Below are 12,508 nucleotides of genomic sequence, written 5' to 3' on the forward strand. Positions count from 1 at the left end.
TGCCACCAAATCAGTTTACTTACAGGCAAAGTGACAGACCCTATGGATTACGTTAGGTAATGAACTGGTAAAATGCTCTAAGTGCTCTCTGTGGTCTCAATTACCATTTCAAGAGGCCTGGCTTCAAGCTCCTCCCCCTTTTGGACCAAGGCCCCAGTGATGCTCTCCAACGTTGAGGTCGCTCGGCCCTAGTGGTAAGAGGAGGGACTGCAGGCGGACCCGTGGAGTTATGACGGGGAAACCCTGTGCAGCTGGGGTTTAACATTGACCGCGTTTGCACTTCCACATTTTGGGCTTCAGTCTCTATCCTTCTTTATGTTTTGGACAGGTACATTGCTAGCTGTAAATACCCACTTGTCAACAGTTGGTAAGAAACTGTGAGATCTCTGTGGCTGTGTGTGAAGAGTGCTGTGAGAAATGGGCAAACTGACTGTGACAATTAAGTGTACTTCGGCCCACTGGCAGAGCCTGATTGGTTGGGCCTCATTTGGCTGAGGCAGAGTTTGGAAATTGCACAGGTGAAAGGAGTTGGCCTCATTAGGTCCACACTGGCAGAGCCTGGCCCAGGTGGCCCATTTGAAAGGAGTTGGCCTCATTAGGCCCTGCACTGGCAGAGCCTGACCAGAGCCTTTTGTGGTGGTTCTGGAGAACTGTGGGTCCGACCGACTCTATACCAGGCACTGCACTCCCTGCGGGGGTGTGGATCGCTTGTGTCGAATGTGAAGTCGGTGGGTCAAACGGTTCTTGAGTTACGTGCATTACACACACGTACACAGACAGAGACAGAGACAGAGACAGAGGCATTTATAGTTATAAGATGCACCAGGGAGTTCATTTATAGTTCATTTATAGTTAGAAGATGCACCAGGGAGTTCATTTATAGTTCATTTATAGTTAGAAGATGCACCAGGGAGTTCCACAAGAGCCGGCAGCCGGCTAAATAGCTGACTACTGCACTGGTGGTATTGGCCGGGGATTTTTGTATTTGTGCATGTTTTGCACAAATGCCAAAGCGTTCACGATTTGGCATTTGTGCTAAACATGCACCCCCACAAATGTTGAAAGCCGATTGCAGTGGAAAATCTGACGGATACATCTTGATCACGTGGCGAAAAATGTTGTCAGATTTGGTCACATATTATAATAATTTGGGTACCCCCCAAAATAATTCCCTCAGTCAGATTTGGTCACATATTATAATAATTTGGGTACCACCCAAAATAATTTGGCGACCCCCCCGAGGGGTCGCGACCCACGGGTTGAGAACCCCTGGGTTAGGGGTTAAATCTCTTCCTCAGGGACACTTGGACACATACTGCAGTAGACAGTATTTCATTATGGATGGGCCTTCGCTACTTCACTAATTGGACAGCATCTCATTATGAATGAACTTTCACTACTCCACTAATTAGGAAAAAGAGCTTGAGCCATCTCCCCGGCCCCTTTGTAACGTTGGTGCCAGTGGTGCGTCTTTATAGAGTTTTATAATGTCAAGGGATCGATGTTTTGATACGGCTTTAGGCCGCGGATGCACGTTTAATACCGTTTTGACCTGAGATCAGATTCTAAAATTGTCTTCTAAATCCTGACAGTTTTCTGAAAAAGCTATGTTTCTATGTCAGTCGTTCTTCGATTTTTCAAAAATAGCAGACCTACAAGCTCGAGCTTGTAGATCTGCTATTTTTCAATAGCTAAAGCATAACGTAATGCTAACACTAAAAGTGGTTCCCGCCCCAAAATGGGTTAATACCGTTTCACTGTACACAGCGTTTAACCACTTTAACCATTATTTAAAACTTCAGCTGTTGAAAAATAGCAGATATACAAGCTCAGCGCGACTGACCCCGGAAGTGATAGCCCTCCATATCTGTAGTCTAGCCTCACTCTAGTCCAGGGGTAACCAACCAGGGGTTCGCGAGCTACCGGTAGCTCGCGGGAACCTTTCAAGTCGATCCCGAAGTGTCAGACTGACGGGCAGCCAGACATCACAGCAGAATGTCGTTCGCAAAAAAGAGCAGATCTACAAGCTAACAACGTGTAGAGGCTCGATGCATTTTAGCTTGAAGATCTGTTCCCCTTGCTTCCACCGCACCGCCCTCGGCCCGCCCCCCTTTTAGCACTCTGTGCTCATGTGCTGCTGTGTCCTGTGTGTCTGTTGTTCCCTCGCAGCCGCAGGCAGCACACAGCGTCAGAGTGAACGCAGCATGATGGCGTCCCCGACACGTTGAATACTAAACCTATTTGTAAAGTTCGAACGCCAACTTTTAACCAAACGTGGGAGAAACACTGTGCACGGCTGCACGCACAAATAAAGAGTGCACTCGCGCACGCACATGACGGATTATTATCGATCAAAACAATCCTTAGCGTCGCTTAAAAGCATGTGTTGCACAGCATGAATATCACTATGACAAAGTGTCAAAATGTTTAGTGCCGCTGTCAAAACATGACACAGTGAGAGTTGAAGATTCTAACTATTGGAACAAGAAGGCCACAGTTTTGAAGGAAGTAGGTCCTAGACAGGGCTTGACGCTTAGCTCATGGATGCATGCATGATAGACAGACTATCCGTTTTTATCCTGCTGTTCTATCATGGAATATTCGATGCAGGGCAAGATGCTCGATTGTGAATTAAATTGTAACATTCTCCTTGGCTTTGACTACTTCAGACAGAACATCTGACACACAGCTACAGTAGACTATTAATTTACTAAGCTGGTAACTTACTCGGCTGCCTACCGTTAAGCAGGTCACACAATGGATATGGACCACTGATATTTATCCAGCCAGGTCGGTGATTACTTATCATTCATGCTGTGCAACACATGCTTTTAAGCGACGCTAAGAATTGTTTTGATCGATAATAATCCGTCATGTGTGTGCGCGAGTGCACTCTTTATTTGTGCGTGCAGCCGTGCACAGTGTTTTCTCCCACGTTTGGTTAAAAGTTGGCGTTCGAACTTTACAAATAAGTTTAGTATTCAACGTGTCTGGGACGCTATGAACTCGTATGACTGACTCACATCTTAATGACACCCTCAGACTGGCAATCACTAAATATGAACCAGATTTCAAAACGCTTGCAGATAAAGTGCAGTCACAGCAGTCTCATTAAAGGTGGGCTGACCCTGAGAGTATGTCACCATATCTGTGAAATATATATATGGTCATGTTATGCCTATTTCATTTGAACATCTGCCAATGTGAATATTCATTGAAATGAGAAACAAAATATTGTGCTGTAAAAGCAATTAATGTCCTTTGCATTTTGTTTTATTAAAAAAAAACTCAACAAAGAAGTTTATTTGTATTTCTGTCCTAATATTTTTTATTTCTAATACATTTGTCTTAATATTATTTGACATTGATAATATAACTTACTATAAGTATTTATTCTAATTTAAGCTTTAGTCTTTGTGTGGATGTGTGCACATGCATTGAGCCTGTCAGAAATAGCAAAAAAACAAGTGTTTTTTCTAACACGTTTTAGTGGTAGATCTTGGCTTACAATTGGGAATAAAATGGGCTCTTGGGCTTGAAAAGGTTGGTTACCACTGCTCTAGTCTGTGTACTAACGCGCGGACGACTAATTTCCTTAGCGTGAGCACGGACTAATGTTTATAAGGTCCCAAACATGGTCCCATTTTGAGCATAAAAAACACTACTAATCCTGTGCGGTCCCCTGTTGATAATCAATGCAATAGAGCAGTGGGGTCCAGAGACCCCTAGGGGTCCTTGAGAGAGTTCATGGGGGGCCCCCAGCTGAATGACTCTGAGAGTGTACACATGGAACCAAACTGACCCAGTGGGTCCATTTATGTTCCATTTGTACACTCTCAGAGTTAAATCAACAGTGATTTTACACATTGGGATCCCAGAGGTCCATAGTACTCAGTAGCTTAATGCAGGTCAAACTGGCGGTCCTTGAAATGAAAATGGTTGAAAATCACTGCACTCCTTGGCGTATATTTTCTAAATGGGGGGGGGGGGGGGGGGGGGGGGTCCGTGGGCTAATGAGTTCAATCTGGGGGTCCTTGACATGAAAAGGTTTGAGAACCACTGGGATAGAGAATGAACTGGTTGAACTGAGACCATACCGTGTAAAAACCACCGGTTGAGACAATCCGATCAAATATTGATGCTTTTCTTTTTTTTTCAATCGGTGTGTGGTTACATCGACATGGTGTAATGAAGGAAAATGTGGTGGCATCTGGCTGGCAGTGGGACAATGGCCGACACAATATCCGATCACAATTTATGTTGTTTCAGCGTGTGGCACGAGGTCGGATATCTATCAGACACGGTGTGATCATGATGATGGTGATGATGTTGATGATGGGGTGACACGACTGACAACTGTCCCACGCAGCGTTTATTTATTTACGACGTTAACTCAATACAGTGTATTAAGTTATACGTTTTTCTGTAACTGGAGGACCTGGGCTGGTAACAGGAGCGCTAACAGTAAATGGTGCCTAATGGATCGCGAGTGTTTGCTCTAAAGCCGTGATTCTTAACCTTTTCAAGGACACGGTGGACCCAGTGTGATATACAATAGGCCAAAGGGGTCTTCAACAGGGGGTCTTTACATTAACCACTTGATCAGTAGTGTCCCTTTTCTGAGGGTAACGTTAGCCAGAAATAGCACAAGCTCACAGCGCCTGTAAGGGGCTATTGTTATGGCAGAGGGAAGATGCATAATATTAGCTGAGGTTTTGTAATACAGGGATTCCGCCAGTACAGTGTGTAATCTTATTTTTAAAGAATTTATTTAGTTTTCACTGTTGCTGCACTTAAAATCTAAATTAAAGGACCACTTCACCACTTTCAACCCATCTTCATATAATAGGTAAATAGGTCCTCACTAATAATCATGATAAAATGGCACGATTTCTTTCTACTCAGTCTGTGTCTCAGGGGGGGGGGGGGGATACTAGGGCCCCACATGCCAGCGGAGTGTGAGTGACGTGTCTATTATATTGCATCAGGTGTGGTTAATAATGCATCAGCGTGTTTCAGTTGTTTTGTCCCTAATGTATTCCAGAGTAACCGTGTGGCCAAGGACCATGCAGCGCTGACCGAGGCTGACGTAGACCAGCTGAGACAGCTGAGTAACAGAGACCCGCTGTCTGAAATCACCGAGCAGGAGAAGGACTTCCTCTGGAGACACAGGTATAACACAGTGATGTTATTATTGTAGCATGTCAAATTGCCCTTTTACCCGTTTAGGCCTGACGTCGACTTTTTTTTTCTCAAAAAAATGACTAGAAAACAAATGTTTGAGAAGTATAGTGAAAAAAAGGAAATCTGCTAGTTTGGGTCCCGGGCTAAAAAGTTTGGGAACCACATGGATCTTAATTGGAAAGTGGGATATGAAGACAGAAAGATATCCACTTTGGGATATTGTGTTTAACATGAGTTGTACATGTTGAATGTCTTCTCTGTACCAGACAGTATTGTATGAACGTACCTGAGGTCCTTTCTAAGATTCTGCTGGCCGTCAAGTGGAACTCCAGAGACGAAGTAGCACAGGTACAAGTACAACAACGCTATCTCAACTCGCACACACACACGCACACACACACACACACACACACACACACACACACACACACACACACACACACACACACACACACACGCACACACGTAATTATGAATCTCTGCTGTTTTTGTTTTTTTGTGAGGCCTGCTTGTTTAGAAGCCATTTGTAGAACCAGGCCTCAGGTCTTAAACCAAGTGAATGTGAAATAAATCAAACGAATTCAGTATTTAAGTCTGACGTCATTTTGTAGTGCTACGTTACGTCTGGGTCCAAGTAGCACCAGCTCCCGTCCGCATCTCATTGTAAATAGAATATCTAAACGCGTGAATCTTTTTACAATGACGTTATTTTTCAGAAAGGAAGCCATTGATGGTTAAAATGGGTCTTAATGCTTCCAACTCGAGTAGAATTATTAATGTTTTGTACAAGTGTCCATGACAACAAAAATATATGATGTGGAGACAATAAAGACTATTATTATCAGTATTATTGAAGGTGGTCCATTTGCTCGGTAAAATATTTCGGGGGCATATTTAGAATGTGTGCAGGCTTGAGTATGTTGAATCTAGTTTGCATTAATGAGGATTTAGTTAACACAATAAAATAAAATGGCGATAGTATTCCATGTGAGGCAGATGGCCTGTCACAACCAGATTTGGGAGAGCAGCGCAGCTTTGTTGTTGCGAGGAAAGCGGTAAAATGAGACTTGTTGAGAAGTGTTTTCGTCTCAGATTTAGTCCGACGGAGCGTCACAGTATAAGTCTATGGGGACACAAAAGCGACACAAAAGCAGGACCCGGAAGTATCTCAGGAGGGGGCGCTCACGTCACAGCTAAAATAGTGTTGTTCTCCATCAGATGTTCTGATAGTGAATGAACTAGTGTTGTTCTTCCTCAGATGTTCTGATAGTGAATGAACTAGTGTTGTTCTCCCCTTTAGATGTACTGCCTGCTGAAGGAGTGGCCGTCCATCCGCCCTGAGCAGGCCATGGAGCTGCTGGACTGTAACTACCCAGATCCCGTGGTCAGACACTTCGCCGTGCGCTGCCTCGACAAGTTCCTGACTGACGACAAACTGTCCCAGTACCTCATTCAGCTGGTGCAGGTAGGACTGTGTTCAGTGGTTCATTCAGCTGGTGCAGGTAGGACTGTGTTCAGTGGTTCATTCAGCTGGTGCAGGTAGGACTGTGTTCAGTGGTTCATTCAGCTGGTGCAGGTAGGACTGTGTTCAGTGGTTCATTCAGCTGGTGCAGGTAGGACTGTGTTCAGTGGTTCAGTACCTCATTCAGCTGGTGCAGGTAGGACTGTGTTCAGTGGTGCAGGTAGGACCTTTTTCATGTCAAGGTCCATTATTTATTCAGCTTTTGAGCCACGGACCACCATTTGATGAGATTTAGACTCTCAGACCCAAAACTAAAGAATATTTTGTTATCGTTGGATAAGATTTTGTCCCCAATTCCATGCTGTATTGATGTCGTTACCATTAGGAGAGATAACAGGCAAACGTTGAAAATAACAATAATTTTTCCAGTTGTGTCTATGAGGTGACAGTACTTCATTAGACACCCTGGAGTCGTTTTTATGTGCAATGGTGTATTAACTTTGTATTTAGGGTTTCTTCCTGGAGGCTGAACCCTTGACAGTCAAACGGGGCAATGAAATAAACAGTAATATAGTGACATCACACTATCAGCCCCTCCCCTAGCCCCTCCCCCTTTATCATACAACTACAGCTGTGGGTGCGGCTTCAGTTCAGGTGGATCACCACCCACCAGGCAAACCAGGCATACTTAATGTCCACATAAAAACGATATTTTAACAAATACAAAGAAAAATTGTGGCACTCCATCTTTAAGTAATGCAAATGTTTAACAATAATTGAACTCTTGAGAGCGTAAAATGAAACCAAATGGGACTTGTGTTAAATGTCTCTCTCTCCTCTCGTCTCCTATAGGTGTTAAATGTCTCTCTCTCCTCTCGTCTCCTATAGGTGTTAAATGTCTCTCTCTCTCCTCTCGTCTCCTATAGGTGTTAAATGTCTCTCTCTCCTCTCGTCTCCTATAGGTGTTAAATGTCTCTCTCTCTCCTCTCGTCTCCTATAGGTGTTAAATGTCTCTCTCTCTCTCTCCTCTCGTCTCCTATAGGTGTTAAATGTCTCTCTCTCCTCTCGTCTCCTATAGGTGTTAAATGTCTCTCTCTCTCTCCTCTCGTCTCTTATAGGTGTTAAATGTCTCTCTCTCTCTCCTCTCGTCTCCTATAGGTGTTAAATGTCTCTCTCTCTCTCCTCTCGTCTCCTATAGGTGTTAAATGTCTCTCTCTCTCCTCTCGTCTCCTATAGGTGTTAAATGTCTCTCTCTCTCTCTCCTCTCGTCTCCTATAGGTGTTAAATGTCTCTCTCTCCTCTCGTCTCCTATAGGTGTTAAATGTCTCTCTCTCTCTCTCCTCTCGTCTCCTATAGGTGTTAAATGTCTCTCTCTCCTCTCGTCTCCTATAGGTGTTAAATGTCTCTCTCTCCTCTCGTCTCCTATAGGTGTTAAATGTCTCTCTCTCCTCTCGTCTCCTATAGGTGTTAAATGTCTCTCTCTCCTCTCGTCTCCTATAGGTGTTAAATGTCTCTCTCTCTCTCCTCTCGTCTCCTATAGGTGTTAAATGTCTCTCTCTCCTCTCGTCTCCTATAGGTGTTAAATGTCTCTCTCTCTCTCTCCTCTCGTCTCCTATAGGTGTTAAATGTCTCTCTCTCTCTCCTCTCGTCTCCTATAGGTGTTAAAGTACGAGCAGTACCTTGACAATCCTCTCGTCCGCTTCCTGCTGAAGAAAGCCTTAACCAATCAAAGGATAGGACACTTCTTCTTTTGGCATCTGAAGTGAGTTCGTGGCTGACATGTGTGCAGGTGTCAGCATGCATGGGCACACTTGAGCCGACAGCCGCGGACAGAAGAAGCTGTGTTTTACGTCAATTCCCAGTTTTTAGACAGCTGGTGGACGGAAAAGAAGCTCCACCCCCCCCGCGGCTGACTGCCGCGGAGGAGAGCGTTTCCGGGAATCGGTCCGTCGTGGCAGTCAGCCCGCGGGGGTGGAGCTTCCTTTCCGTCCACCAGCTGTCTAAAAACTCAGGAAATGACGTCAAACACAGCTTCTTCTGTCCGCGGCTGTCGGCTCAAGTGTGCCCATGCTGACTCTCTCTCTCTCTCTCTCTCCATCAGAATCGGCATTATTGTCACATCACAGTTTTACATGTAAAACTAAGTGGGTGAAATTAGTTTTTGTCCATAGTTCCCATCGTGTCGTTTTTCCAAGAAAAAAGAAGGGAAGAAAAGGGGGGGGGGGGGGCAAGGCTGGAAAAAAGGAATGTTTGAGCAAAGCTTTTACCACAAAACGTACAAGTAAAGGGGTTCCCCTCATATAAGATACAAGTAAAGGGGTTCCCCTCATATAAGATACAAGTAAAGGGGTTCCCCTCATATAAGATACAAGTAAAGGGGTTCCCCTCATATAAGATACAAGTAAAGGGGTTCCCCTCATATAAGATACAAGTAAAGGGGTTCCCCTCATATAAGATACAAGTAAAGGGGTTCCCCTCCATATAAGATACAAGTAAAGGGGTTCCCCTCATATAATATACAAGTAAAGGGGTTCCCCTCCATATAAGATACAAGTAAAGGGGTTCCCCTCCATATAAGATACAAGTAAAGGGGTTCCCCTCCATATAAGATACAAGTAAAGGGGTTCCCCTCCATATAAGATACAAGTAAAGGGGTTCCCCTCCATATAATATACAAGTAAAGGGGTTCCCCTCCATATAAGATACAAGTAAAGGGGTTCCCCTCCATATAAGATACAAGTAAAGGGGTTCCCCTCATATAAGATACAAGTAAAGGGGTTCCCCTCCATATAAGATACAAGTAAAGGGGTTCCCCTCCATATAAGATACAAGTAAAGGGGTTCCCCTCATATAAGATACAAGTAAAGGGGTTCCCCTCCATATAAGATACAAGTAAAGGGGTTCCCCTCATATAATATACAAGTAAAGGGGTTCCCCTCATATAAGATACAAGTAAAGGGGTTCCCCTCCATATAAGATACAAGTAAAGGGGTTCCCCTCATATAAGATACAAGTAAAGGGGTTCCCCTCCATATAAGATACAAGTAAAGGGGTTCCCCTCATATAAGATACAAGTAAAAGGGTTCCCCTCATATAAGATACAAGTAAAGGGGTTCCCCTCCATATAAGATACAAGTAAAGGGGTTCCCCTCCATATAAGATACAAGTAAAGGGGTTCCCCTCCATATAAGATACAAGTAAAGGGGTTCCCCTCATATAATATACAAGTAAAGGGGTTCCCCTCCATATAAGATGCAAGTAAAGGGGTTCCCCTCCATATAAGATACAAGTAAAGGGGTTCCCCTCCATATAAGATACAAGTAAAGGGGTTCCCCTCATATAATATACAAGTAAAGTGGTTCCCCTCCATATAAGATACAAGTAAAGGGGTTCCCCTCCATATAAGATACAAGTAAAGGGGTTCCCCTCCATATAAGATACAAGTAAAGGGGTTCCCCTCATATAATATACAAGTAAAGGGGTTCCCCTCCATATAAGATACAAGTAAAGGGGTTCCCCTCATATAAGATACAAGTAAAGGGGTTCCCCTCCATATAAGATACAAGTAAAGGGGTTCCCCTCATATAAGATACAAGTAAAGGGGTTCCCCTCCATATAAGATACAAGTAAAGGGGTTCCCCTCCATATAAGATACAAGTAAAGGGGTTCCCCTCATATAAGATACAAGTAAAGGGGTTCCCCTCATATAAGATACAAGTAAAGGGGTTCCCCTCCATATAAGATACAAGTAAAGGGGTTCCCCTCCATATAAGATACAAGTAAAGGGGTTCCCCTCCATATAAGATACAAGTAAAGGGGTTCCCCTCATATAAGATACAAGTAAAGGGGTTCCCCTCATATAAGATACAAGTAAAGGGGTTCCCCTCCATATAAGATACAAGTAAAGGGGTTCCCCTCCATATAAGATACAAGTAAAGGGGTTCCCCTCATATAAGATACAAGTAAAGGGGTTCCCCTCCATATAAGATACAAGTAAAAGGGTTCCCCTCATATAAGATACAAGTAAAGGGGTTCCCCTCATATAAGATACAAGTAATGTTTACCCAGGGTAGCTGGACTAAGCTCATAGAACATTTCATGGTAGAGGTTCAATGCCTTGTCCAAGGGCACTTCAGCGGTGGCAATTGTAACGTGCCGGTCCGGGGATACGAACTAGCGACCTTCCGATATCAAGACCGCTCCGCAAACCGTTCGGCCACGGCTGCCTCAAGTAAAGTAAAGGGGTTCCCGTCCATATAAGACATTGAAGCCTTTGCTACAAAACGTTCACAACTAAACGGTTTAGTTCCCCTCCTTTCCCAGATCGGAGATGCACAACAAGACAGTGAGCCAGCGCTTCGGCCTGCTGCTGGAGGCGTACTGCAGGGCGTGCGGCATGTACCTCAAACACCTGAGCAGACAGGTGGAGGCCATGGAGAAGCTCATCAACCTCACCGACATCCTCAAGCAGGAGAAGAAGGACGAAACGCAGAAGGTAATAATAAGGGAGAGTGGACGACTGGACACTGACGCGCATGCGCACCTTTACACTACTAGGGCATTAAGCAACTAGTTGACTAGTTTACTAGTCGACCTTGTTGGTACTAGTTGATTAGTTGATAAGATTATTATTATTTTGTTTAGATTTTGTAGGCCTCAAGATCAGGTCGATTATAGTTATAGTCACCAATGTACACCGTTTCTGAATGTTTTTTAAATGTACAAATATTTATTTCCAAAAAATATATATATTTTTTTACATAATAGGTAGTTAAACAACTAGTCGACTAGTAAACTAGGCAACTACTAAACTAGTCAACTAGTAAAAATGACTAGAAGTGAATGCCCTACCTTACACACGCGCGCGACAATACGTACGGCAGGTATACAGAGGCTCAATACGAATCAATACATGTACAAAACAAGCTTCCAATGTGGGCACGTTGCCCTGCATGTCAGGGACACCATGCAGCGCCAACGGTGCTTGCAGTTGCAGTGTGCCAGGGCCTTAATTCACAATCTTAAGGTCTAAGATGCATAATTCATGATCTAACCTTTCACACACGCGCGCGACAATACGTACGGCAGGTACAGAGGCTCAATACAAAACAAGCTTCCAATGTGGGCACGTTGCCCTGCATGTCAGGAACACCATGCAGCGTCAACGGTGCTTGCAGTGTGCCAGGGCCTTAATTCACAATCTAAGGTCTAAGAGATGCATAATCCATGATTTAACCTTTTCACACACTGTGCTGTATCTAATGGCTATGCTCCTGTCCTGAAGAAAAAATAGAAAAGAAAAAGTGGAATGTCCGCACACGATATCATTCTGCTCCCCGTCTTTTTTATTTCAACCTAATACAACAACGTTTCGCCCCTCCGGGCTTTCTCAAGCCCTGTCCTGTGCATTATGTCTGCGCAGGAGGCACACATGCATGCGTACTGTAGTATTGTGCCGGTTCAAATTTCTCAAGTTTTGAAGGAGAAAAAAAAGAAAAACTCTAAATACATTTGAGAGGAGTTTCTGGTAGGACTGGGCGATAAGAATTATAACTGTCAGGTGAAAAGAAGCAGCTTGGACTCCTCATGCATAGAAGGAGGCATGAGGTCAGTCCGCTGCCCCTCCAGGTTGGCAGAGGAAGTGTAGCGCCTAGGATTACATTAGATAATTGGCACTGGGTGAAAAGAAAACTGGGTTACAAAATTGTGGGATAAAAATGTAAGAAAAAAAAAAAAGAATTATAACTGATTATCACGATTATTTCAAACATTTGCCTCGTTTACGATAAATTAGCAGATCTACAAGCAGATCTACAGCAGATCGGATATTATTAAAATAAAAATACAGCACCATTGTATACA

At 43.9% G+C, this 12,508-nt stretch overlaps 1 protein-coding gene across 1 annotated transcript in view; it reads left to right on the forward strand.

Annotated features, from left to right (window-relative positions):
* Positions 1-12,508, forward strand: part of LOC308320426 (phosphatidylinositol 4,5-bisphosphate 3-kinase catalytic subunit alpha isoform-like) — a 46,115-nt gene that overhangs the window by 22,942 nt on the left and 10,665 nt on the right. Inside the window, exons 14-18 of the mRNA XM_080770818.1 lie at positions 5,045-5,172; positions 5,451-5,532; positions 6,485-6,649; positions 8,305-8,408; positions 10,970-11,141. Coding sequence (XP_080626944.1) covers positions 5,045-5,172; positions 5,451-5,532; positions 6,485-6,649; positions 8,305-8,408; positions 10,970-11,141 — 651 coding nt within the window. The remainder of the gene's footprint in view (positions 1-5,044; positions 5,173-5,450; positions 5,533-6,484; positions 6,650-8,304; positions 8,409-10,969; positions 11,142-12,508) is intronic.

This window comes from Protomyctophum bolini, assembly GCF_963924005.1.
Source record: "Protomyctophum bolini genome assembly, chromosome: 8".
NCBI classification, from domain to species: Eukaryota; Metazoa; Chordata; class Actinopteri; order Myctophiformes; family Myctophidae; genus Protomyctophum; species Protomyctophum bolini.